The 27,992-nt window shown below is 38.0% G+C and overlaps 1 protein-coding gene across 1 annotated transcript in view; it reads left to right on the plus strand.

The window, feature by feature from the left end:
• Lama2 (laminin subunit alpha 2) overlaps nt 1–27,992 on the plus strand; it is a 577,324-nt gene that overhangs the window by 167,686 nt on the left and 381,646 nt on the right. Inside the window, 1 exon segment of the mRNA XM_036168737.1 lies at nt 10,213–10,455. Within this exon segment, the coding sequence (XP_036024630.1) occupies nt 10,213–10,455 (243 nt within the window).

The following is a 27,992-nucleotide window of genomic DNA, read 5'->3' on the forward strand; positions in this document are numbered from 1 at the left end:
AGAATTTTTCTAGAGATGCTTTTTCTACAAATTAACTAAGGGGTGGGTGAAGGCCAACAAGGGAATCTGGAACCCCCAAATATCTCCAAAGCTATTAATTTTGGGGGGCAACTTTATAGTCATGATTTAGGACACTCCTAACTTGTTTGGAAAGATTTTCATTAGAAATTATTCTCATGTTACTTTGAAAGATTTCATTTCCCTCTCAACCCTGTGTGCTCAATTGACTGAACTAGAGCTATTTGGTTGTGATACTAAAGTAAAAGAAAAAAAATCTTATCTATTACTTATCTCAAAGAGTTCTCAAAATTATGCATGCTAAAATGGTGACAAAATTCAATGACCACTTTTAGACACGAAGCACATTTCTTTTTTTTCTTTTTTTTGGCTTGGCAAACTCAAATTAAGAAGACACGAGAGCTGTCTTTCCAGGACTTAGCAAGAACTCAGGTCGGTGTTATCTCCTGGAAAACTCTGAAGTGTTTGGGAAACTGTGCTTATCAGTGCAATGAAGGGGTAGATTTACCATTTGGGTACTTCCTCTTTCATTGTTTACTTTCTATTTAAGGCAAAGAGCTGAATTACGAAGGTATGATGTAGTTTCAAACTTTGCCAAAGTTTAAATAGCTTTTCATTCTGAGATAGTGTCTCAATATGTTCTAGGTTTGCTTGAAAACAAGCAAATATACCATCTAGTCCAAGAGATTGCAGGTATGAGCCACCATGCCCCAGAAATTTTTTTTTTTTCTGAAGGGAAAGAAATATTCAGAAAGTTGAAGAACAGAGAGCCAAAATGAAAATCTGTAGATGCTTCAAAGAAGATGAAAGTCGAGGAAAATGATACGAATTTTCCAACCAAGTTTCTGGTATCTTTCTGGGGTTGGTGATATTAGGACGGAGTGTGTGATTGTGCAGCTATAGGAAATTTAAATAGAAACAATGTTTATTTTACATAATCTACAAAGAAAGACACAATAGTGGAGAAACATGAAAATAGCTGGTACTATTTTATTCGTAGTAGGTTAATTGGGTAAGTGTTGAGTGATTCAGATCTGTGGAAAGCATTCATGAACCAAAATCAAAACGTTTCCACCTGTCTTTGATTTTTTTTTTTTTGATTCTGCACTGTTAACACTCCATTTCTAACTCTTCCCATCACTATAGATCTTTCCTATTGTTCTCCAAATGCTTTGAACTACAGTCATCCATTCATGTCTGTAATGGCACTATTGGAGAACACGTAGGTTGTCTGTACCCTACTAACTATAGAAGCACACACACACACCAAAAAAAAAAAAAAAAAAATACAAGGCATGGCTGGATATTTCTCCAAGGTGAATAATTTTCAGAAGGCAGGCTTTAAACTGCCACAGTTTTGATTGTCTGTGATTCACACCAATACTGCACTCTGGGATGGGTTGGCGTGAAAGGACTGGCTTGCTCTGTGTAGGATTCGGCCCACCTGCTCTTTTACCAGTAGCTGGTGTGAATGCCATGCTGAGCCAATGACTTCCTCACAGGAGGCAGGTCAATCTTTTGAAATCATAGATTGTTTCAAATGAGAAAGAGGTCTGTGAGGAGAGAGGAGTTGTCAAGGGCAGTGCTAAAGACAAGAAAAATGCTTTCCTGGATTTCCCCTGCAGCTAACACTGTTAAAATGATAGCAACTTAATGAAGCATGGACGGCTAGATGTGTTACTAAGCAGAGGGAGGGCTGTGTTCATTCCAATTTGGACTTCCTCTTGTGACTAGTTTTAGTAAGGTTGGGCTAAAATTTTGAGACCTTATGGTCAACAATGCCATTGGAGTTGATAATTATTCATACATGTTTCTTGGTTTCTGACTACAGTATAGTCACAGAAAATGCCAAGCTATTTATCAAGGTAATTAAGAAAATGTATTAAAAGTTTTCACTTTAGGAGAAAGCACTAAGTTATTGCCAGTGGTAATACTGTTGTGAGAAAGAGAAATATTTGTTTATTAAAATGAGCTATATTAGTCAGCCTTTTAGTCTAATTGTGAAAAAAATCAAATGTACACAAAATCATAGAGAATAGCATGAATGTGGGTGTCCTCAACGCTCACCACTTATGAGAATTAGCTCATGGTTTCCCTCATGTCACTGTTTTATATTTATTTGTATGTATGTTGTACACACAAGAGTGTGCATGAGTGTGTGATCTAATGTGCACATGTGGAGGACAGAAGACACTTGGTACCTTTATTTCCTTGAGATAGGGTGACTCAGTGAAGCTGTAGCTCACTGTTTCAGCTAGGCTGACTAACCAGGGTATTACTCCCATGTCTAACATCTATGTGGGTACTGGGGATTTGAACTCAGGTCCACATGCTGACACAGCAAGCACACTGACCCAGTAAGCCATCTCATCATCCCTACCATCCATGTTATTTCTAAATAAAACCATATACTACACATATACTACACTCAGCCACAAGGTTATTTGGAAGCAAACTCTTGTACATCTCTCTTTAGGTGACTGTTGCCTTTCGTATCACTGAAAGATAAAACTTCTTTGGTACATAAAACCATGATCATGCCTAAAGATTCCTACTTGCTTAATAGCAACAGGTATCAAGTCTCACCCAGAATCACTGTACTAGCCTACTGTCTCTTTTGGGAATGGCTAACTAGTTTCATCATAATGCATATGAGGACACACATTGCATTTGTTTGGCTAAACCTTTCAAATTGCTCTTGATCTATACACTATTTTTCTTAGCTTCCTTTAAATTTATTTATTTATTTATTTGAGGATTTCCTGTGACTTGCCCAGTGGAAGGCCTCACATTTCTCCCTTTGATAACTGGAGTATTGTTTGCATACTACCACAGTTCCAGCTTGGTTTTCGGCTAACAGAATTTCACTCTTTGAGCTTGACTGTTTTATGGGTGGCAGACCATGCTTCTAACATACTGCATAAATGTCTGGGTGTCTCCACTTTGGTGATATCAATGACCACTGATGGGCATTGGTTTACATGGGGCTGTTGATTAAAGTAGATCCTCCCCACAATAAAGAGAAGCAAGCCACGCGTGGCATCAACATATCCCATGCAGCCTCTTGTCATGTAGAGGTGTATCCCTCCACACATGGCACTTTAATTTTGGCATGTTCTTGATTATTCTGGTCTTAATGTTTTAAAAGTTAACTTTGTGTTAAGCTTGTCCAGCTTTAGGAGAAAAATCTATCTAGTATTTCTAATGAAATAAGTAGAATTGCATGTTATTGCATGCAATTGTATGTTAATTGTTTATTAATAGAGAAAACTGGAAAGCACCTCATTTATTTGAAATAGAAGTAAAGTTTTTCCTTCTTGCAGAATGAGGCAGAAACATCCTTCAAGACTGTCTGTTGAAAAGTTAGTCATTGATTTAAACAAACCCTTTATAAAAGATCCAATTTCAACAAGTAATTGCAAATTTTCTCTTCACAGGATTATCATTAGTCATCCAGTTAGATTATTGTTTCTTAGGAAAATCTGAGGTGGTGAACCATTCATTTTCAAATGTATTAATTTCATGAGTGTATGTGAGCATTTGAAAAATCTGTATTAATTGGGAGCAGAGTGTTCCCATTCCTCTTGTGACCTGGCAGAGCCGCTTACCCTGAGGCAGAGAGACACATCTGCTTACCTGCAACTTCAATCAACTCATGCTCAGCTATGCTAACACATTTGCAGGAGGGGAAGATAAGTGGCCTACACAGTATAATTGAGTAACAATTACACATCATTTTAGTATGCGGAATTATTTGAAATGAATTTGCCTGAAGACTGAAAGCATGGGCCAGTGAACTCCTCTGGAGCCCCCTGCCATATCATTCTGGGTTTCCTGAATGAAATGAAGAGATAAATAGACACACAACTCACTCTGAATATAATGACTATGGATGTTTTAGGTAGATTTTTGCTTTTAACTTTACAGCTTCGTTTAAAAACCATTTAAACTTGGTGCCATACTGAAATTTGAGTTGAGCAACACCATTATCAGAACGTACATCCTAATCTCTTTTTAAAGATATGTGGTTTAATTTTTCTGCAATAACTCAGACATTTGTGTGGGGTAAGAGCCCTGTTCTATGAGCCACAGGTGGGAGAAAAGTGTTGTGTCCATCTTCCTGTACATAGCCTTGCACTGAGTTTCATCTGCTCAGCCCACACTAGGCTCCTGCATTCATCACTGCTTCCTCTACTAGGTTCTGGACTGTGGGGATAGCCTCAGGCATTGTGAGTTCTTTGGCTGTAACTTCTGCTTTCTATCAGCAATTCTCACAGATCTTCCAGAAAAACACCCAAGTTCTCCTCATTCACTTCTCTTTGCTGTTATTGGATTATGTTTTGTTTCTTAATTTTTCATTAGTGGATGTGGGTGATCACATGATGGTGATCACATGATGGTGATCACATGATGGTGGTCACATGAACTGTGCAAGTCAAGAAACATAGATACCTACCTCTCTGAACCTCTTGAATTCTTCCCCAAGCTTGAAAATTCATACTTTTTTTTTAAATAATCCATCCTTGTTTTGACATTAGGTCACTCTTATCACTTTAGAATGCAATGGACAAAAAAAGCACAATTTAGTTCACGTACCATTTTAAAGCAAAGAATGAAAATGAGCTTTCAAAATATAGTTTCTGTAGTGTGGAGATTTGGTCACAGCTGCTAGGAATGTCAAAATGCACAGCATGGACAAAAGCAGATAGTAGAATATTGCAGAGATTCCTACTGGCAATCGCTGGCTATAGTTCCCCAACTGACAACAGTGTAGGGAAGGAAGCAGGACACAAAACAGGACAGAAATGAGAGGGGCACCTATTAGTCTCATAAGCAACCAGGGAAGGAGAGTCAGAAGGGAGTGAGTTGGGTCAGGTCCCCCCTGAAGGGACTGCACTGCTACTTACAGCTGCTGGCCTTCATAGATTCATTAGTCTTTTATGAAGTGCTTACAGAAAAGTCCTTGTTCCACTGTTAAGGAGCCATGTTCATCCTGTCTCTTTTTAGGAAAAACAAAACACACCACACATATTTTACTCATTTGTGAGTGAGTGTGTGTGCGTGTGCATGTGAGTGCTTGATATCTGTGTGAGAGTGTGTATATGTATGGGGGGGTGGATGTAGGTGCATACACCTGTGTGTATGTAGAGACCAAAAGAGAGTGTCAAAACTCTTCTTACAGCATTTGCATGCTGCCTTGGTTGTTAGGTGAGTACTAACTGAAAATTCTGGTCATGATGGTACAACAGTCACTCTTAGTTATCTTTCCAGCCCTTGTCATGATTCTTTTAACTGTATACCAGTGACAATCAAAATTTCTAGAATACCCAAAACACAACACTTTTTGGTAGCATCTAGAAATCAGTGTTGAAGAAATCACTCAGCAATGCACACATTAGAGTTGGTTCTGAATCTCCCAAACCTCATCATTTGTAGGTGAGCTAAGATAATCGGCACCAGGGTATCACCCAGAGTCCTCCAAGCTTCCAGGTTACTGACTTAAGGCAACCTTGCAAAATATCACATTATTTTAGCCATGGCATGAAAAGGTGTTTTTCTGTAATGCTTGTTAGGTGTGTTAAAATTACCCTTGGAAATATCCTTCAAAAGGACCCTTTTCTCCAATTACATGCCAAATGAAATTACATTCTAAATACTCCAATTACTAGAGAAGGAATATCTAGTTCAACACTGCATCAGATGAGGTAATTACATGATTATCTGTTACATGTGTGAATGAGCAGCAAGCAGAATAGGAAATAGAAAGTTCCCTTTGTTACAATAACATTCCCAGATATTTGGTGTTATTTAAAAAATTGTTTTGGATTTTTTCCAGTCACTAAGTTTTAAAAAGTATCCTCCCACTAAATACCAAGCCTCCCCCACCAAAAAATACAACCAATCAACCAACAAATAAATTAACCAAAAACTATTTGCATACTACATTGATATATTATGGTCATTGAAGTCTAGAGGTCTTTATCTTTCTTATAATGGGATGTTTGCTTTCTTGCTGCATATTATAACAGATTGGACCTTTATTCATCTAGAATAAGGTATTAACACTACTGATTTCAAAGAATCTTTATATGTAAAACACAAGAGACATTTAATAAAAACAGCACAGACAACATTAAAGAGCTATTGTCCCAGGCATTGAAAATGTGGAGTACTTAGAAGACTCTTAGAAATTTCCACATTCACTCTCTCAAGCCCTCAAAGAATGCTTCTATTCATTGTGTTCTTCAATAATGCTATTTACAACACTTTAAGAAGTTTATTCATAATAGTGCATGCCAACAAATTTAATTAATGTTGCATGGGATGCAGAAGAATCCGTAGAAAACAAATGAAGGAACTCTATTGTTTTGAAACGGCACTCTTTTGATATTTTAAAAGGCAGTGACTGCTTTCCATGGCGCTTAATACTGGCTGTTATATTGAGTTATAGAATGAGGCTCTGAGATACTTTGTTCAGAAAGTTTTCATCTATTATTTCAGAGCCAAAACAGATGCTCTGGAATCATAAATCTATATCATATCCCAAGAGAAGTCGGCCTGTTCCTCTATCTGCTTGCTGAGCAGCTTGCTAAACAAAGTTCCTTATCTATAACCTCAGTGTACCCTTATTTTTCTTATGTACTAACTGTGATCTCTAATATGTTCCATTATCTTTTATTTCTGTATATCTTTAAAAAAAATCTTTGCATATTTTTTTTCAGGAAGGAAAGTCACCAACTTGAATATATGTGCAGCAGATACTCTTTTCCAAAGAGCATCTAGCACATTGTGTTCCATTATCTCACTGTCTCTTCCTCTGGTTGTCTTTGGAAAAAAAATATTGAGAAGTGGAATGTTAAAAAATTTACTTACTTTTATTAGACCACCAAGGCTGACTAAGCAGCAGAGAAATGCATGTCTTGCTTCCTCCAAGGCATGTATGCCCTGGTGTTGACCAGGATGCAGGCTCTTGCAAACAGAGGTAGCCAGAGCTAAATTAAAAGCAGGAACAGGGATGCTTCAGTGATTTTGATTATTCAGCTACATGTCATAAATGCCGAATACTCACTATCTCAAATTATGGTAGTAAAAATTACAACATTTTTAAAGGTTTAAAAGCCAACCAAAGTCCTAGTTCTCTGAGTACTCACAATTTAGCTGTTCTCTTTTCTCACCATTTTAAGGCCTTCTAAAGTTACTTCAGGATTACAGAAACCAAGAAGAGATTATTTCACAGCTGTACAGTAGAGACAGTCTGTCTTTCTATTCCTTATGAGGGGTCAGTTGTTATTTTCCTTGATAAGGGATTCATTTGATGGATTGTTGACTGGGATCTACTTAAATAGAGATAATTCCTTAAGACCAACACCCAAAATTTCAGAAACAGCTAATATTGTGGCTAATGGAGTTTGATCCATCCAGCTCATAGGAAGCCAGCATTAACTATAGTCCCTATATTAAGTTTGAGGTAGAAGAATTTTTAACTCCTAACCAGGACTACTTACAACAAATGAATCTAGGTTTACAAATTCAGCTCCATCATAGTGTGTTCTCCTAGTGTGTGAGAGGCTCTGGATCTAAGTTGCAGAATCACAAATTAGTCATAAAAATAATCATTTTGTTGGAAAGTAAGACATTTGAGTTAATACAAGTAACATAATAGGAAACTGGGATGAAGAAAGTGACCTTATGTTCCACCTCTCCTGGTTTCCTCCTTAAAGCAAATGGCTTTAACATGGTATGAAGAGTCTTGCCTTCAAACATGTAAACATTTTTAAATATTTATATTAACATACATAGATATATATGTATCTGAAATTACAGAAATGTAAACTTGGGGGCTACTGAGATTGTTTGTTGGTTAACACCCTTGTGTGCAATTGTGAAGACTGAGGTTCAAATCCCTAGCACCCATCTAAAAGGTATAAATCTAGCACTCTTAAGGCAGATACAGGGCAATCCTAGAGGAAGATGGTTCACCAGATTAGTCATATTGGCAAGCTCTGGTTCAGACAGAGATTATGCCTCAATGAATGTGGTATGAAATAGTCGAGGAAAATTCCCAACACCACTGTTGGGTCTGCCTGTGCACCTGTGCATGTGCACGCATATGGGTACATGCATGCATGCACGCATGCACACGCACAGAAAAAAATAAAACTCATAAACATTTCCCACTTAAACGGCACTCAAAAGAACAGAATGGCACAAGCCCTTTCTGAACAGAATAGACATCTTGGCTGTTCCTTGTCTTACTCCAAAATTTAGTCTGTTGGCCTCAAGGAATAGATGGCCTTTAAATGACCGGACAATAGTGCTTACCAACAGAAGGTACTCAGAGTTTTAGTCAGCCGCTTTCCCTCAACTTTATCTACCCAGTAAATACTAGCTCTTGTAACATGAATTCTTATTGGTCTTAATAATAAAAACTCAAGTCAGACATAGAGGTAAATGCTGAAAGATCAGAGAAGTAAAAGAGCCAGCCACTGGAGAGACTTCTTACCTCTACTGAATCTGCAGACCAAAATAGGGCTGAGCTCCTGTCTCTGCCCCATCATATTTCCCGTTTCTTCCTCCCAAGAGCTGGGATTAAAGACATGAGATTCCAAGAGCTGAGATTAAAGGTGTGTGTCACCACTGCCTGGCCTCTAGAGTCTGCTCCACACTCTGATCTTTAGGCAAGCTTTATTTGTTAAAGCACAAACAAAAATGTCACCACAAACTCTAATTTCAATCATCTGAGGGATTGTGTATTTTTCACTACCCATGGTATGCCCACCTTCTAGGAAGCATCTTTTAGGAAGATCTGTGACCTATACTGCCACCTGTATATCAAGTTTTTATATTTTAAAATTTGCTACCTGAAAGTATATCACAGGTACTATACATAAATTCATGGAGCTCTAATGACCAATACCGTTTCTCTAGAATATTCCTTTCAGGATTCCCTCTATGACACAGCAGAGCCTTTAATCACATTGTTGGACAGACGTGTCATCTGGTTCATCCCCACTAGTGAACTCATCATCCAGTGATCTTAAAGCTGTCAAAATCCCTATATGGTATAGGATTTACTAGTCTAGAAATTATTATATTGCTTTATTGTTACTTTTTATGGATTATTATTTCCATACTAGAGAGATGGTGTTTTTTATATAGGTTGCATCTATATTTCTTCCTAGGATAGTATACAAAAATGTCACTTTATAATATGTGAACATTATTCTTTGAGACTTTCTTATTGCACTGCAAGCATACTCACAAACATTTAGCATTCTCTCTCTCTCTCTCTCTCTCTCTCTCTCTCTCTGTCATCAAATTGCATGCAGATTTGAAAAGGTTACTATTTCCCCTGCCTCTGTCCCCTGGGGTTACTCTGTCAAATTATAACAATGATGCCTCCTCCTTCCCTGAATTTTAGATATTTACTTCTCACAAAGAGAAAGCACAGAACCCTCCCCACCCCATTTATTATGTTATGGTTTGAATCATTTGTGCACTTGCCACTGGGATTTCTAGTCCATATTTTCTATGTGGGCATGCAAAGGAATCCACATTTATTGACTATCTACTGCCAGGTGCTTTTCCAGGTTCCCTGTGTACGTTATCCCATTTAATATAGTTGTCTCTTTGGGATGTGCTTATTCTCAATCTTAAGTCATAGAAAATTAAACTAGAGGCAGGAAAAAATAATCTTTCTAGGTTTGCACAGAGCTGGACCCACATTTTGAGCACAGGAATGTGCCCCTGAAGTGCACTGTTGCTTTGATGTCACACACAAGGTCTACATTTTTGAGGATTAAGTAGATTTAAATAAGAATGTTTCATTTTTAGCACATATTTTCTTGCCTCTAATATGAGGTGAGAAAATTGGTATGCAGTGAATGCTTTGCATAACGATGCTATAAGAGAACTTGAAAAACTAGGTGAAACAATACTAATGAGTTGTTAGAGAACTTGAGTCTAGTCTTAACCCATGGCCTTCCAAATCATGGTTGTCAAACTGAAACAGCTTGTCTCAGCAAGAAAGTATGAGATATGAGCATGCAATACTAAAATCATTTTTGCAGGACACAATTGATTTATAAAACAAAATCTGAGATGGACTCTTGGTTAGTGGCCACCTTTCTCTTTGGCACAACTAAGGGAGAGCACTTTGGCACTCACATCTATGCTGTTGTCCCTCATCTTCAGGTGTTCCAGATTGCCTACGTGATCGTGAAAGCAGCCAACTCCCCTCGGCCTGGAAACTGGATTTTGGAACGTTCCCTGGATGACGTGGAGTACAAACCCTGGCAGTATCATGCAGTGACAGACACGGAGTGCCTGACCCTCTACAATATCTATCCCCGCACTGGACCACCATCCTATGCCAAAGATGATGAGGTCATCTGCACTTCATTTTATTCCAAGATCCACCCTTTAGAAAATGGAGAGGTAAGATGGAGATGCTACATGGAAGCACACTGAATATGTTATAATAAGCCCCATCAGAAAGACATGAGCATAACAGTAATTAATGTTAGGAAGGTTTTAAGTGGAATTTAGCCCACGTAGATTTAAATTTGTTATTAAATCAAGAAGAAAACCCAAGGTGATTAGAATGTTAACCGCCTTAATGTGTCTCCTCTCTCCAATAAAGATTGGAGATGAGGAAATGGGTTTGAGCTGAGAAGCTGGAGATTAATTTTACAACTGAGGAGATTTTCCTGATGATGACAATTGCTAGTGACTAGGGAAAGTCTGGAGACCCAAAGAAAGCTCCAGAGTGTGCACACACATCTAAGGATAGTGACAAAGGGTGGGGATGATAAAAAGCAAACAAGCAATCCAAAATGAAACGATGTAAAAATAAATCATGTCACGTTTTGTTTGCATTTCTTCTGTCACCATGGAGGGCCACAGTGTGATATTATCCCTTTGGTGAAGTCTCCCTGAAAGTTTATGTGCAGGTGCTTAAGTTCTCAATTATTATGTCAGCACACATGATTCAAGGGTGTTTGGCTGCCCTGTAGTGTGTTTTTGTTTTTCTTTTCTTCCTTTGTCCTGGAGTTAATATTCTAGTTTTCATTCATTAGTTTTAATCCATGGATCCAGGCTATGACTTCCATGATATTAGCTGTGGGTTCTTAGTCCACTTGCTTAAATTCTCTGTGCCTCAGCTCCATCTCCCATCAATAAGGAACACAAGAGATAGTTAAATTGTTTTGCTGGTAAGCATGATCAAATGAATTGTACTTAAAGCTACCCACAGGCTTATCTCCTGAAACGTCCATAGCAAGATGAAAATATCATTGAGTAGCTAGTGAATTTAATGCACCAACCTACTAGACATCACAGCTTTTTGTAACTGACTTTACGTAGGTCTTTTGTAGCCCTAACTTACATATGCTCAGAACACTTCCAGCAGCCTGGCTTGAGCAAAGATCCCTAACAAAAAGTTAGTTTTACAACTCAGAGTTGAGTCGCTTATACAACTTGATGACACTATATTGAAGGTAAAATCAGTGTAGCTGAGTGAGAGCAGGAGACCCAGATGAGTGATTTGTAGACATGAAACGGAAGAGCACAATGCCCAACAACCCTTAGCTGTAGCTAAGGCTGTTGGGCTTCATGAGAAGCAATTGTCCTGCATACAGCTAGGCTAGGAAAAGATCCAGATGGAATTATATTTCTGCTGAATGCATATTTCTGCATCACAAGTTCAAAACAGAAACATTCCTACGTTGGATACAGTCCATAGCCCTCTCTGATATTCTCTCCCCAGTACAGTATCAGAGGATCATATCTTCTATAAACACTTCTAGAAAAGCAACATTTCCATTCTATTATCCCTAACACAGTCAAAGTAGTTTGCCTTTAAATACTTCTGGAGAAGAAGTTTGGGGTTTGACGTGTCTGCCAGACTCCTTTTTGGCAATTTAATTCTACAAATTCAAAAGCAGTACCCTTATTCTATCTCAAATTGCATGCTCAAAAAACAATGTTTGTGAAGGAAAAGCCCATTCCAAATGGTGCACCCAGCAAAGATCTCAATCTGAGAAATGACAAGGAGTCAAATGTGGCAAGTCAAACAGCTGTTCAGCCTTTGTGGCCAGGGACAGCTAATTCAAGGACAAGTTATTTAAAAGAGAGAGAAGAGGAACATGCAGAGAGAATATATATGAGTTGAATTTTACATTTTTTTCTCTTCTAGTTTTTACCTAGGACTAATAATTATCTAATATTGTAAGCTATTATTTACCATTTAAGAAATGCTCCAATTCAGAAGTGGGTTGAGCAATATAAAGTGTACTTAGGTAGCCATATAATGTACAATTATGTCAGTAACTCCTCCTTATTCATTACGGATGTTTTTCTGACATTTGAATTGATTCAACCTGCCACCAGGAACAAACATATTTGTTTGCTTGTCTGTTTTGTTTCATTTCTAGTTATTTGGTAGTGGTTCATAGAGACATTGCCATTTAAATATATAATACACTTTGAATGTATCCCTCACTGTCTCACTACCACTGGCTATTAACCTTATATTTTCCTCATTTGTTTCCTTCAATTATACAACTCTATTTTCATGACATATATCTTATGTACAATGGGATTTATCTAAGAAATCTAGGATCCACAGATCATATTGATTTGTTTCTTCAGTAGTCTGTAGTCTTTGAAGTTAAGACAACATCCACTGAGAAGTTAAAGGACTCCTTCCCTAAAAGGACAGAGGAAAGGACAGCTTCTCTGTCCTCCTCCTAAGGTCCTAAGGACATGCCAAAGGACAATTCCATCAAAGTTTACCCTGGGGAACCAATGAGTTTGTTGGACTTGAAGACCATGGGTGAGAGCTTACTTGCAGAATCATGGGAGGAGACTCCATAGCAGCCACAGTGGCAAGTTTTACTCACCATGCAGGATGATTTTCCTATAGCTACATAGACCAAACCCCCTTTCAGTTAACATCCCCCATTCTATATACTCTATCATAGCATATCCTGAGGACCCCAAGGCCACATACAGTTATTACAGAATTGCATAAAAATGGCTACGAGGAATAGCCAGATTCTCAAGTGAGGTTCTACTGGCCCTCCTTACTCCCTCCTTCAAGGAGAACGGCAGGAGTCAAGAAGCCAAAGGTGACAGTGGCTTGTAAACAGGTACAACTGAGGTAGTGAAGGTGGAAATGATTTTGCTGGAAAGACCAGCTGTCCAAACCACCACTCACTGATGAGGACTAAGAACAGGTAACCCAGATATTCCTGTTATGTGTTGCCTCAAGTCTCTTTGTTTCTTATAGGGACAAAGTTGAAGTTAGGAACCGAGATATTCAAATACTCTCAATAGAATGAAAGCCTTTAAGAATAAGCCTTAAATACAAGCTTCTCCTAAACTTTTCCTCATTTTATGGAGTTCAGTTTGTGGAATATGCTACTTTCTAAAAAAAAAAAAAATAGATTAAGAGAAGGCAGACTTGATTCTGTGAGTATTTCCACATATAATTCCTCTTTCAGTCTTTCCTCTACAGTTCCAATTAAAAACAAATTAGCACATATTTGTCACTTTGTGCCTCACACTTGTCTCTCACTTGGGCAGTCTATAACCTTTGTGCATTTTCCCTTTTGTATATTTACAAAATATTTTATTATGGTGTATTGTTGCTGTATTAAATTCTGTCCAGAGCTAGGTAAAAACTATTTATAGAATTCTAATTTGTTTACAATAATTTTTAATTTCTAGAATGTCTCTGGTTCATTTCCATGCAGAAGTTTAGAGTTTCTAATTTTCCATTGGAATTTCATATTTATTAAACATTAAGTTTAGGGAGCTGGAGAGATGGATCAGTGGTTAAGGGAACATACTGTTCTTGAAGAGGAGCTGAGTTCAATTTCAAGCACCTAGGTCAGGATCACAGCTGTGTGTAACTCCAGCTTCAGGGAAACTGATACCCTCTGGCTTCTCTTCAGACCCACACTAACATCGAAAAAAAAAACACACAATATTTAAAAATAAATAAAATATTAATTTAGTAGTATAATTTGTGTTGAACCTATAAGTATTGTGTCATTATTTCCTGGAATACAAAGTTATATTTATTTGAAAATTTTTTCTGATAACTCAAGGGCCATTATGGATATGTTTTATTGCTCAATTACTGGATGGTTCTTTTTATGTTGTCTATATTCACATATACTTCATTAGTTTTGATAAAAATTGTATTTGAAAAATGTTTGTGGAAATAATTGAAGGACTGGGAAATGATCTTACTGGGAGGGTGTTCTGATGCTTCTGCCTACCTCACATAGCAGTCTGGATCCTCTTTAAACAATTTACAGATTTAAATTCCTGGGACTCTCAGATGAGTAAAGCCTTGGCAAAACCTGGTGACAGCTGCTTTAATTCCAGTTACACTCATTCCTGGGCATCCTGTCTTTGGAGTCCAAGCCAATATACATGGAATTTCCTAAGTCCTAAGCCCTTCAAGTTTTAGAATCCAACTTTTGTCCTCTGAAGCAAGGCTGTCAAAGCATTTCTTAGTCTTCTTAGCTGTGTCTTTGGGACAGAAATATGCCCTCAGGACTAGACTTCTCACAGTGCACCAGCACCTCTCTAGACATTATATTTTATCCTCTTGGTAGCTCACAAATGGTTTTAAACAGATGGTCTTGTGTATTTTATGTTACATGGTTGGTATTTGTCATTGGAAATGTTTGTCTTGGTTATTTGACCGACTATAAAGAGAATTAGAGTCATATACATGCCTTTTTAAATTTTGGAATTGTGTTTCATTTACATAATTAAAAGATGCAGAGAATCGGACATAGCCTTACACTGATGCTACTATAAATAATGTCTTACACAGTTTTGCATTTGTTAAAGCAAAACAGTCAACCTTCATTAGCACAACATTATGAATCAAAGCACTGACTTTATTCAGGTATTGTTAATATTTCCATTGATGTCTGTTTTTTTCTTCTAGAATCCAATTCAGGAGACAACACTGCATCTAGAATTGTGTCTCCTTCATAACCTCTGATCTGAAATAGTTCTTAGAAATATTTTAAGACCTGTTGAAAAGATATTTTGTAGACTATTATTCAGTTTGGACCTGCCTGATGTCTTATAATTAAATTGACCTTCTAGGTTTGGGGGATGAATACCATGGAAGAAACAGCTGTCTCTTGTGTCTCATATTTAATTTCATATACATTTTCTTTTTATTCATTCATAAGATTGTACTTTTAGATAACTTTTCATTTGGAGTAACAGTTTCTACATATTCACCACTATCTGAAATACATGATTTTGACTAAGCATGGGATGATCATTTTTATTCAGACCTTCATAATTTCCTTTAAGTATAAAATGAAGTCATAAATAAAAAAAGAGATTATGTTAAAGTTCACCAGTGGAAAAAGACATGATGAAATAAGCACATCTTAATTATAATATATACCAATATAACACTTCTTTTAGGTCTAAGGATAGACTATAAATAGAACATCAGCTTCTCATGACCAATGCCCAATCCAATGATGTAGATTTATTATGTCACTACTTGTTTGAAAACATTTGGAGACATTACAAACCCTCAAGACCTTCTAAAATATAATTTTCAGGAAAATAATACACCATTGTCAGGTTAAAAGGTAACTAGGTTAATTCTTCACTGATCTAAGAAAGGCCAGACGTTGAGTCTGGCCTCTGTGCGTAGAGTTTGGTACTAGCTCTGGTCAAGTCATCTTGCAGACTTCTAGCTTTTCTCTGATCTCTTTGGTTTTGGCTGAATCATGCCTACTTGTTTATTTGGACTTTTTTGCTCCAGCACTCGACTTATTACCTACCCTGATTTTTCTCAGCGTACTCTACATGGTTTTTCAAGAGATCAAATGTTTACCATGTAGCTTTACTGTGAGGGAACTTCAGGCTTGCACTAAGTTCCCAAGATAACAAGGTTCAACTACTACCAAGAAAGAGATTAACTCTGCATGCTGGGCTTGAATCCCAAGGGAGCAGAGAAGCTCTCTGTGAGCTGTGATAATGCTGGTACATTAAGTATTAGGGCCTGGCATAGGAGGGAGATGGAGGACCACGGGGGATAACCCATGTGTTGTTATCCAGGTTGAAAACCGTGGGAGGCATTGAGAAAAAGCCTTTAGAGTTTAATTTTAGAAAAGTAATTTTGTATCATCAGTGCTGAGAGGACTCAGCAGGCGTTTGCTTTCCTCTGGTCAGAAAGAATGATCTGGAATTTAGTAATGTGAGTTGCAGGGTATGAAGCAGCAGACCCCTGGGAGTCTCCATTAGTCTGTGGTGAGTCCAGCCACAGGAGAAAGTTCTACTGGGCACCCATATGCAGACATGCCTCCCTGCTGTGATGCAGAAAGTCATTCTGCTATCCTACAAAGAGTGTTCCATCTGTGGAAAGCAGTTGCTCCAGAAGCTACTGAGAACTGTCCACATGGACTGCCACTTGGGGACACCACTGAGAAGTTGGATTCCCTTGTAAATCTCAAAAACCACTTCCCAAAGATTTTTTTTTTCTCTTGGAATGGGGTTGGGGGAATGAGAGCGTCTCACATTTAGTACATATGACAGGGACATGGGAAGATGTTATACACATGTGATCTTGGTGCCTGATTCTGAGGTCTCTATTGGTTTGCTGTTCAGACAATTCCAGCTCCCTCAGTTTTCAGAGAAGAACAGAGTGACCGGTCACTTAAGGACTTAAGAAAAGATTGGCAGAAATTTATAACTGAAGAAAGACAATAGCATATTGTTCTCAGGAAATCTAATAGGATTTAGTGAACAGAGAGATTCTCTGGGTGGTTTAGAGCCGAATAAATAAATAACCTGAACTATACTGGGTTACTGATGGTTGAAGAGGTGGAGGAGAGAGGAATTACATTAACAATGTTGAGGCTCATGGTCTTGTGTGGATGGCAAAGCTTTAGAGATCCTAAAATCAAAATCATAATCAATGTTTTTTTTATTATATGAGATGTTTTGTGTCTTGTAGCTGGGATTATTTATTACCTTTAATTTATTTGGATAGCAACTGAATATTCGTGGTTTCCATGGTGATTTTGCCTCAACTTCCTCATACCCAGACCTTTAAGTTATTTCCAGGTGATTTTTGTTCCTTATTGCTACAAACCTTCCCACCCCAGAGGAGTGAAACTCAATGGGGCTTAGATTGCCCTTGAGTTTGCTTCTGAAACATGGCAATCTCACATAAAAATCCGTGGGGGAATCATCATTAATTCTTGAGGACACTTCTTTTGGAAAGTCACATGTATAGCTTTGATATTATTTTGATTGCTTATGTGACAGAATTTTATATAGTAAGAGAGAGTATTTTCCATTCTCTTTTCATCACCTGATATTATGCAGATCCTTAGAGTTGAAAATTAGTAGTGAAAGAGGACACAAATCTAGCACGTTAGAAAATGTTTCCGAGATTCTCCTTTGATGTAATACTGTCATGGGTATAGTATGATTCCATGTGTGAGCATCTATGGAAATGAGGAATTATCCCTCTAAGTGAACCTTGGAATTGTTCCCTCAGGAAGAAACAAGGAGACATTACCAATTCCTGTCTGTTAAAAACAGAGATGAAAGTAAATAATTATTTGGAGTTTCCATATATCTTTCCTCAAACATAATTGTCACAATGACCAACATTGGGATAGTCAACAGAATATTACATGAAATTGTCACCTTGCCCTGAAGGTTATGAAACCCTCTAAGAAGCAAGGTTTCATCTCCAGCCATACCCAAAGCACTTGAAATAATTTGTTTATAAAGCATTATACACATAAATATTATAAATAATTCACTTAAGGTATTTTTATTTTTTGTGCTTCATAATACACCTTCCTAATAAAGATAAAATTAGGGAGGCTGTGTTCTTCCTTTGTCTTTGTTAGTCCATAGGCTTTTCCTTAATATGTACACATTACAAATAGTACTTTTAAAATTCATATAGTATCTTTGAAAATAATAAGTGCTTTTTAAATTCACATAGTATCTTAGCAAATAAAGGTGATACTGACTGAAAAGAGTAGAATCTTGAGGAGATAACACAAATGTCCAAGAGAGCAGTTATGGAGTTGAATGTATCAGCACCTATCAAAAGGAAATGATGAAGTAGGAACCTGTTAGCAGCCTGTGAGAAAGTAAAGGACTGTGGGAGTTGGCACAGTGGTACTACATGCTCTCACTTGATGTGGCTGATGTAACTCTGCCAGCAAGTAACAATGGAACTTGCAGAGACAAGTCAACTACCAATACATGTTTAGCCTAGTCTCACAACTAGAGTGAAGGTCTTAATAGTTTATAGCAATGCTTCCATATAACCTGTGTAACATGACAGATGTTCCATGGATACTATAACCCATCTTTCATCTTAGAAAGACTGTGATGGATGGAGAGCATGGAGCATCCAGAAGCAGGACCATGTAGTACTGTTTTGTGCAGTGATTGTGGAACAGTCCAGGACTGTGAAACCATACCAAAGAAATAAGTAAAGCATGCAGCCTTATCTCCATAGAGAATGAACTGTGAGGAAGAAGAGAAGATGGCCTTAAGTGCTGATGTAGGGTTAGCACAAAGCCAGGAAGATAATAATTGTTCTAGTAGCTACAGCATTTGACTTTTTATGACAGATGTTACCTGAAGGGTTTATGAATATAAACGCATATAAAGCAATCTCATGCATTGTGCTTATATGCAAGAGGACCGGATCATCTCAATACTCCCAGTGGATACATGAAACCACAAATAGTACTGAACCCCTATGCATGTTATGTTTTTTAAAATTATTATAGGCATGTGCCTATAATAAAGTATAATGTATGAATAGGCAAGGTGAGAGCAACAACATTAAACAATAAAATAGATCAATTCTAACAGCGTGCTGTATTAGAATCATCAACACCATGACTCTTGTGCCTTGGGTCATTATTTATTTACAGTAAGGACACATTTAATAGAAGCTCAGTGGATACAACCACACTGATGCTGAAGGAGACATTTCCTTAGTGACTAATGGACAGGAGCACAGTGTGATACCAGGATGGAGCAAGGTAGTGTGAAGTCTCATCATGCCAGTAATAACTAACATCAACACACAATTTGAAACTCAGGAATTGCTTCTGAGATTTTCAATGTAAAGTTTTTGGACTACTGTTTCATTTACCTGTGGAAAACAAAAACATGATGGATAAATGAATTATCTTACTTTATAACTGAAAAGAAAGTGGTTTAGAGAAGGCTAACTTTTCCAGGGTTCATAGCAACCACGTGATCTTTAGATCTGATTTGAATCAGATACTACGTTCTTGGAGAACTAGAAATTTTCCTGTGTATGGAGTTCTCTAGAATATCTGCTGGGAGTCCCAACTCCCTGATAGTTGCTCTCTTTGTATGTGACCACATACAGGACTGGCTTTCAGCTGCTGTGCCTTTGTGCTTCTGAGCTCTCATTCATCTTATAACATTTAAAATCCGTTTAAAATTGCTGGGCAAACAGACCTTTGATGGAACGACAGGTCACACAGGGTTTGATGAGTCTCATCAGTTCTATTTAACGTTACCAAGGAAGTCTGAAAGGCTTCCAGTTAAAATGTGAATCCCAAGAAACAAATGAAGAATGTTAGTAGATGAACTAGTATCTTTGTCATCAGTAATATTAGCAGTAGCCCTCTCTGCGAATTTGTGTTGTAGGTTTTAAAGTACTTTGTCATACATTTTTCTATGGAGCCTCATCAAAGCATTGGAGACCACTTGAAGCTCATATTTTAGTATTCCCCTTTTAGAGATAGAGGTGAAAGAATGTGTTTGAGGTCATGAAGTGACTAATGTTCGACATTAATATCCAGTCCAGATCTTCTGATGGTAAATTCCATAAACAAAACCCTTAGGTCCAATCAGCCATTTCTAAATGTGTGTTTTCATTTGTTCCAAGGGCTTGGGTAACACTGTGTGGATAATTAAGTGCCAGCCAACTGTCTCTGCTGGGGAAACCTGAAGGTGTGTCCATGTCCATTAATCAGTCTCACACAGGAAAGATAATGTAGTATTATCTTTATTGCCGAAGTATACTTGAAAATACAACAAAGGAACTTGAAGCTATTAAAATAAGCTCTACTCCATAGGGGAGCTGTTTCAACACTCAAGCTGTTATCAAAAGTCCTTGAGACAGATAACTCAGGAGCCGAATGGTCATGATTACACTTTGTAAGCAAGCATAGCAAGATACCAGAGCTACTCCACCAGGCCCTGTGCTGAACAGTGTAGAAAAACCTGCTGCAGCTCATTCTGGCCCAAGGATGTGTATCATTTTGCACCATACCAGACTAACTGCAACCAAATATTTTCACTGGAAATATATGAACTAATAACTTTACTGAATTCTGCTACCTGGGGAGTACACACAACACAGAGTTTGCATTCCCCTGGTGGGAAGCCAAGTCCCGAGAGTTGGTTTGTGAAGGAGAAACAACAAAATAGGCAAGACATCAACTTGGGGGGATCACGTTTTCCTCCTGCAAACTCGCTCTTAAGCTGCATTCAGCAGGAATTACTTATTTTCCTCTTCTACCGATAAGTGCCTTCTAAACCCAGCCCCACTGTTAGGTTCAGTCACGAGAAATTGCCAATACTCGGCTATTTTTTAGTCAACAAAATGCAGTTTCATATGATTTAAACTAATGTTTGCAAAAGCCTGAAGAGAAATACTTCTAAAAATTGAAACTATCCTAAATGTAGCTTTAGTTGCAGACAATATTTTCACTAACGTCATCAAAAGGATATCAAACTCTCTGCTGAAACAATAATTTGTAATAATCTACAACAGATATTTTTATGAAGGTCTTTTCATGACTGTATTAGTGATATGGTAATAATAAGCTCAAGAAAGTCATATCAAATGTGTTTTTAATTTCATGGGGGGAAGAGGAGGACAGCAAATGGCATTTTCATAGGACTAATCAGCTTTATTCAGATGCTGTGGGGAGGTTGGGGATGCTGACAGAATACTGGATACAAATAATGAGTTTGGGCTTGTGTTTTGCCTCATAGACTGTGAAGTGTGAATCTGCATATCTATACTTCCAGAGGCATATTGAGGTTCTCTTCATGTGCAATACAATCATGCACATAGACATGCACTATATCAGGATTGACAGCTGCCATCTTTGGATCAACATTTCATCTATTTTTAAACCTGATATCCCCTTAGAGCGACAATCCACTGTTCTCAAGACATATTACCTTACTGTAAGATTATTGGTGAAAGCTCTCAGAGATTATGTCAAGAAAAGGATCTTTGCTTCTTGGAAAAGAAAGCTCATAGCAGTGGTTTAATTGTACCGTCTTTCTTATCACCATATTATTTCTATGGATGAAAAGCCTTGCGCTTTTTATTCTTACAATTTGTTATGTTGTATTCTGTTATCTCATAACAAGATAAAGTTTCACGTTGAATTAGCTGTGGGAGAGCAGCTTACAGTTTTTTATCACTTCTAAGCAAATGTTTTACTCAAGAGATAGGACACCAAAAAAAAAAAAAAATGTGACTTGAATATCGCTTCAGTTCATCCAACAAATGGCTTGCAATTGTAAAAAAAAAAAATCATGAGTTTATATAGTGTGAGTAGGAGTTGATCCTTTATTTTTCCATTTAGCAAATACCAAGAAGCATCTGCAGGACAAGCCCTGTCTTGGGTACAGAGATTAAAGTGTGTTATATTTAGGGGCTTATTATAAGACATTAAATGCACCAGAGAAAACATGTCAGAGTTTGGGAAACAGTGATAAAGATATTTCAGGTACTGAAAAGACATAAGGGAGAAATACATGGAGAGAGGGATGGAGGGAGGGAAGGAGGGAGGGAGGGAAAGGGGAATGGATGGATGAATGAATGAATGAATGAATGAATGAATGAATGAATATGAATGGCAGCAGCCTGTTTGGGAATTGCATGCCTGAGTGGTGTGAGGTGGGCTGTATATCTTAGGAGTTGCTTTGATTCATCATGATTATTTCAGCTGCTGAATCACTGGACAAACTGAGTGATGATGCTCTCTGTACTGAGCTGTAAAACAATATGAGAGTGATAAAATTTCAGCTTTAAACTTACACATAGAGGAAAGAAATAATAGAGAAAAAAAGCCACCTACTTTGCTGACATGTAGACAGACTTGGGGGTGGAGTTCTTCCCTCATGCAATGATCCTAGTTGAGTCATTGTTGAAATAGAAGCATGGGGGGAGGTTGTGAATGTAAGGGACAAAACATTTGAAGTTTTACTTGGGTTCACAAACTAGGTCTTTCTTTCCTTTGTTTTCATGTGCTGCTCACATAATTCAGGGTTTGCTCTTTGTGGAGAGGAACATCATCACATAGAAGGCCAATGCTTTAGAATCCCCTCTTTTCCTTGGTGGCTTGATAAGCCTTTCCATTGATTGATAGCCTTTTAATAATTCCCTGAATAAGCCAGTTTGACTCCTAAGTTACTGTCAGAGATACGCCTGTCTAGTTGCTTGAAGATGGGTATGATATCCTGTCCAGGTTTCCATGCTAAGGACGTCATATGTATTTTTCTTAATAGTGGGTACCTAAAAGGTTAGAGAAACAAGGAACCCAGATGTAGAGAGAAAAGTCATCAACAGAGAACCTATCTTAATCTTCACGTGTGGACTGTAGTGTCTGGAGCTGTGAGGTTCTCTAGTCACTAATTCCATTCACCATGTTTAACTAAAAGTCTAGCTTTTTATGTGAGCCATTTAAATGCCATCATGAACTGCACAGTGATGTTGCAGCCAATGATTGATCTAAAAGAATATAACAGATCTGAAAAGTTCCTAATACACAGTGACATTGTGTTTGCCATACCATCCTTACATAACACATCACTCACATTTGTGGTAATGCTGGTATGATTAGACCTTCTGTGCTGCCAATTGTACAAACACATAATGTATTCAACATTGCACAATACAAGGTACTCAGTGATAATAGTGGGTGACGACTTCTGTTTGTGTGTTTGTCAAGCCTTTTAACATTGTTTTAAGGTATACTCTTTCTAGTTACTAAACAACAGTTAACTGCTCAAAAGTGCCCCATCGTTCAGGTAACTCGTGTTTTCTGTTTCTCCCGCTGTTCTATTTTCTGTTTGATTGAATCTGAACAAATTGGTTGTTTCATTCCTCATGGCCTTAGAACCAGTAACCAATCCCCCCCCTCACTCTTGCTCACTCTCTCGCTCTCTCACTCCCACTCACTCTCACTGTCTACCATCTCTACATACACATACACAAATACTTCACATAGTATATATATAGAGTGGCTATCCCATGCAGATTTGCAGCAGTCATGTCTGTAATGGTCATATATTTATGGCATCATTTATAAATACATTTCTTCATGCATGTCTCCATGTTAAGTAAATATGATTGCATAATCAAACACCAATAAAGCAATCAAACATTTAAGAACTCTTCTGTGCTCACAGAAATAGGATCTAGCATCCACAGAGGAATTTGGATTAAAGCAAAACAGACACACTACCTGCACCAACATGGAGTTTTCCTGTACTTCTTCCCTGCAGAGCTCCTGCTAAAGCTTGGCAAGACCCTCTGGTATCTCTGGGGGACTACCTAGGAGGAGCCAGGAACGTCAGTCATCTTTGGCCCTCTTCCAGCTAAAGCCACACATTCAGACAGGGGAGAGAGATGGGTCCAGACATTTCATTCCTATCTCAGCACTGATAGTGCTTTTCCTTTTAAAAATAGCATGGATAATTTTCAGCCAGATGATATTTCTATCAGTAACAGAAACAAAGGCTGAGTGAGAGGAGGGATCTTAGTGCTTCCTATTGGCCAATGTTTGTTTTCACATAAAAGAATCAGCCATCTCCAGGTCCTTTAAAACTCAAAAATTGGAAATATATCAAATCATGATAAATAGGGTATTTGTATTTTCTAAATCAAAAGACTTGTATATGATAAGATAGATGTAAACTAAGGTTGAATAGATATAAAAATAATAGTATTAGGAATACTAAGTATGACATATGCCAAACCAAACAACATACAGATAGTCTGGTCTGGAAGAGGGACTGTGAGTTATTTTGAAAATCAAGGTCTGTACAACTCTGTCCAAAGCTCACAGCTGCAGAAGGGGAAATAAACAAGTACTATGAGAAGGCTGCATGGGTAAGGACAGATGAAGACTCAAAACTAAATGAACTTCTTGGTTCCCATTGGTGTGTTTATAACTCATACAATTCCCCAAGGCAAAACTATGAAAGGATGTTTGTGGAGATAGAAAGACAAGTCGCCTTTGCTCATTTGTTCATTGTGTTTGTGATCAGATACCGTATCAACTTCCTGTACGTGCTTTAACCCTGTAGTTTCTGTGCAGTCTTTGTCTTTTTGTGGGCCATCAGGTGTCATCTTTGTTTAGAAGTCACTGCTGGCAGCTGTTGGGTTCCATGAACAAGGGAAGCATGGCTCATGCCTGTATTCACTTCCCCTTTCATCAATTTATATTGTTATGTGAAGTCAAGTGTAAGGTCTCCCTCTCAGACCATCATCTCCATTAAATGATGCATGCAAGTAGAAGGTGGTATCTGATTTGCTAGTTAGACAATCATGACCAGTAAACCATCTAGCCTTCAAGTTTCTATTAAATCGATGGCAGGAAGAGAACACTAGACTTCTGAAGTATATCTGTATATGGTCCTTCACAGATGTGCTGAAGTTTCACCATGGAACCAGCTGGGTCAGTAGTAAAATGGTGAACTTTCCTACCAGATACAAGTCTAGGCACTGCATAAGAATAAGTCATAGGCACAAATTATTTGTGTGACAATATTTTTTATGTGTCTCAGGTATGTAAGAGGTCCCTAATTAATTCAGAAAAAAAAACACACTTCAGGAAAATATGCTCCAGTGGACCCCAGAATATTGTCTTGGAAATAGCATTATTTTTTCCACCTAGGAAATTCTTCTGGTAGCAATATTATCACATCCTTTAACAGAGATCTGTCTACATGCATGAACTAACACGTCAGAGTAATAATCATTCTTCTGCAATTGTACACTCCCCTCCCCCATAACCAAATTGCTGTCTCCACTTTTATTTCTCTTTTGAAATTATTTCTCAGTTTGGTTTTCTTTTGTCACGGGCCTTCTGGATGATCATTTTGTAACATCTGGATAATTTCATATGAACATCTGGAATGGAAATTTTTTTGACTGTCTGATGCATACAGACTACTTCTTGAAGAAATGTGTTTTCCCAGCTGTTGTTAAGAGATGGTTAAGTGAATGTACATCCTATAAAATTCCAGAGGAAGCACAAACCATGTTTAATCTGAAGTCCTGTGAATCTATTTTCTTTCCTACCTTCTCTTGCCCTGGAATAAGTGATTAGGCTATGTACAACAGGAAAAATTAGAATAGTCACAGGTTGTGTCCTTGGGTTAGGAGCCTTTGAAATCAGGCGGGTTTGGATGCTGGATCTGGCAGACACTAACTCTGTAACCTTGAACAATTCTCTAAAGATCAGTGTCCTTACTTCAAGATTTGAAATGTGAATAAGAGTCTTCCAAGATAGCTGTATTAAATGAGATGATTTAAACAATATATCTGGCTCAAAGTGCAGATTCAACAAACAGCAGCTGTTGTGAGTATTTATCCCAGTGTTCCACAAAACACAACTTGAGATTTCTTCTTTCCTGACCTCCAGTGGATGTGATGCATGTAATTAGTAGTTTGGTATTCACATAAAGTTTTTCAGAGTACAGATTTCTTGAGAGTTGCAATGCAATCTTCTCTGATAAAATACTGCTCTTTAAGTGGGGGAGAAGGGAGGAATTCAACTGTTTTTATTCGTTATAGGAAAGTGAGAGGATTCCCAAGCTTCTGCAGCACAGATTAACATGTGTATTCACATCAGAGAGTGGGGCTGGGTATGAAGTTCCACCCCCAGACAAGTGAGGAGCTATTGGCAATTGATAGCTGCTGAGGGAAAGAGAGGCAGTGTTCTTTATCACTTAAAGTCAACCAAACTCTCATGGAAGGGCCACACCTTCAAAAATACATGCCATTACAAGGGGGCTTAAAAGTAAGAATGGGCACAAAGTTACATGGGTAATAAATGGGCCATATCTGAGAATTAAGAAGAAGGTGGTGAGCAAAATAGATTGTACAAAATTCGTATGTAACTAATTTTTAAAAAGCTGTCAATTGAAAAAAGTGAGCAGCCTCATTCTTGGATTGTACAAAATTCTTATGTAACTAATTTTTAAAAAGCTGTCAATTGAAAAAAGTGAGCAGCCTCATTCTTGATGTTCAGACTAAAAGGTGATTCCCCTCTCCAACTTCCAGATCATGAGTGAAAAGAGTTAAGAAAAGGATTTTTTTTCAAGGCAGGTTTTCCCAGTGTACAGTTTTGGTGCCTGTCCTGGATCTTGCTCGGTAGACAAGGCTGGCCTCAAACTCACAGAGATCAGTCTGGCTCTGCCTCCTGAGTGCTGGGATTAAAGGTATGCGCCACCACCACAACCACCACCACCACCACCACCACCACCCTCCCCCCACTAGGAAAATAATCTAAATGCCAGAAATTTCATATGTATATTCCGAAATGGAATGACTTTCTCCAATAAATTTATTTATTCTCATACATTCTGTGTTGGTTTGAAAGAAAATGACTCCCAAAGGGTGTGGCCTTATTGGAGGAAGTGTGTCACTATGGGGGCAGGTTCTGAGGTCTCTTTTCTCAAGCTTCACTCTGTGACAGTCAGTAGACTTCCTGCGGCCTTCTGGTCAAGATGTAGCACTCTGAGCTCCAGTACACTGCCATGCTCCCCATAATGAAACCTCTGAACTGTAAGCAAGCCAACCCAATTACATGTTTTCTTCAGAAGACTTGCCATAGTCATGGTGTCTCTTCACAGCAATAAAAACCTAAAACACTCTCTCCTTTAAAGAAATTCGGCATACACTGGGCAGTGGTGGCACATGCCTTTAATCCCAGTGCTTGGGAGGAAGAGCCAGGTGGATCTCTGTGAGTTTGAGGGGCCAGCCTGGTCTACAGAGCGAGATCCAGGACAGGCACCAAAACGACACAGAGAAATCTGGTCTCAAAAAACCAAAAAAGAGTGATGTATCTCTAATTGCCTTCTTGGCCTGTTTGTTTATTGTATATAGGAGGGCTACTGATTTTTTTGAGTTGATCTTGTACCCTTTACAATAGCCACAAATGATATAAAATACTTTGGAGTTACTCTAACTAAGCATGTGAAGGACCTATATGACAAGAACTTTAAGTCCCTGACAAAATAAATTGAAGAAGATGTCATAAAATGGAAAGATCTCCCATGCTCATGGATAGGCAGGATTAACATATTAAAATGGCTATATTACCAAAAGCAATCTACAGATTCAACGCAATCCCCATCAAATTACCAACACAATTCTTCACAGATCTGGAAAGAAAAATACTCAGCTTCATATGGAAAAACAAAAAACCCAGGATAGCCAAAAGAATCCTGTACAATAAAACAACTTTGGAGGCATCACAATCCCCGACCTCAAGTTCTACTATAGAGCTACCATAATTAAAAACAGCTTGGTACTGGCATAAAAACCAACATGTGGACCAATGGAATCGAATTGAAGACCCTGACATTAAACCACACACCTATGAACATATAATTTTTGACAAAGAAGCCAAAAATGTACAAGGGAAAAAAGAAAGCATCTTCAACAAATGGTGCTGGCATAACTGGATGTCAATGTGTAGAAGGCTGCAAATAGATTCATACCTGTCACCGTGCACATAACGTAAGTCCAAGTGGATCAAAGACCTCAACATAAATCCAGCTACTCTGAACCTGATAGAAGAGAAAGTAGGAAGTACTCTTGAATGCATTGGCATAGGAGATCACTTTCTAAATATAACACCAGT

Source organism: Onychomys torridus, chromosome 19 (assembly GCF_903995425.1).
Source record: "Onychomys torridus chromosome 19, mOncTor1.1, whole genome shotgun sequence".
NCBI lineage: Eukaryota > Metazoa > Chordata > Mammalia > Rodentia > Cricetidae > Onychomys > Onychomys torridus.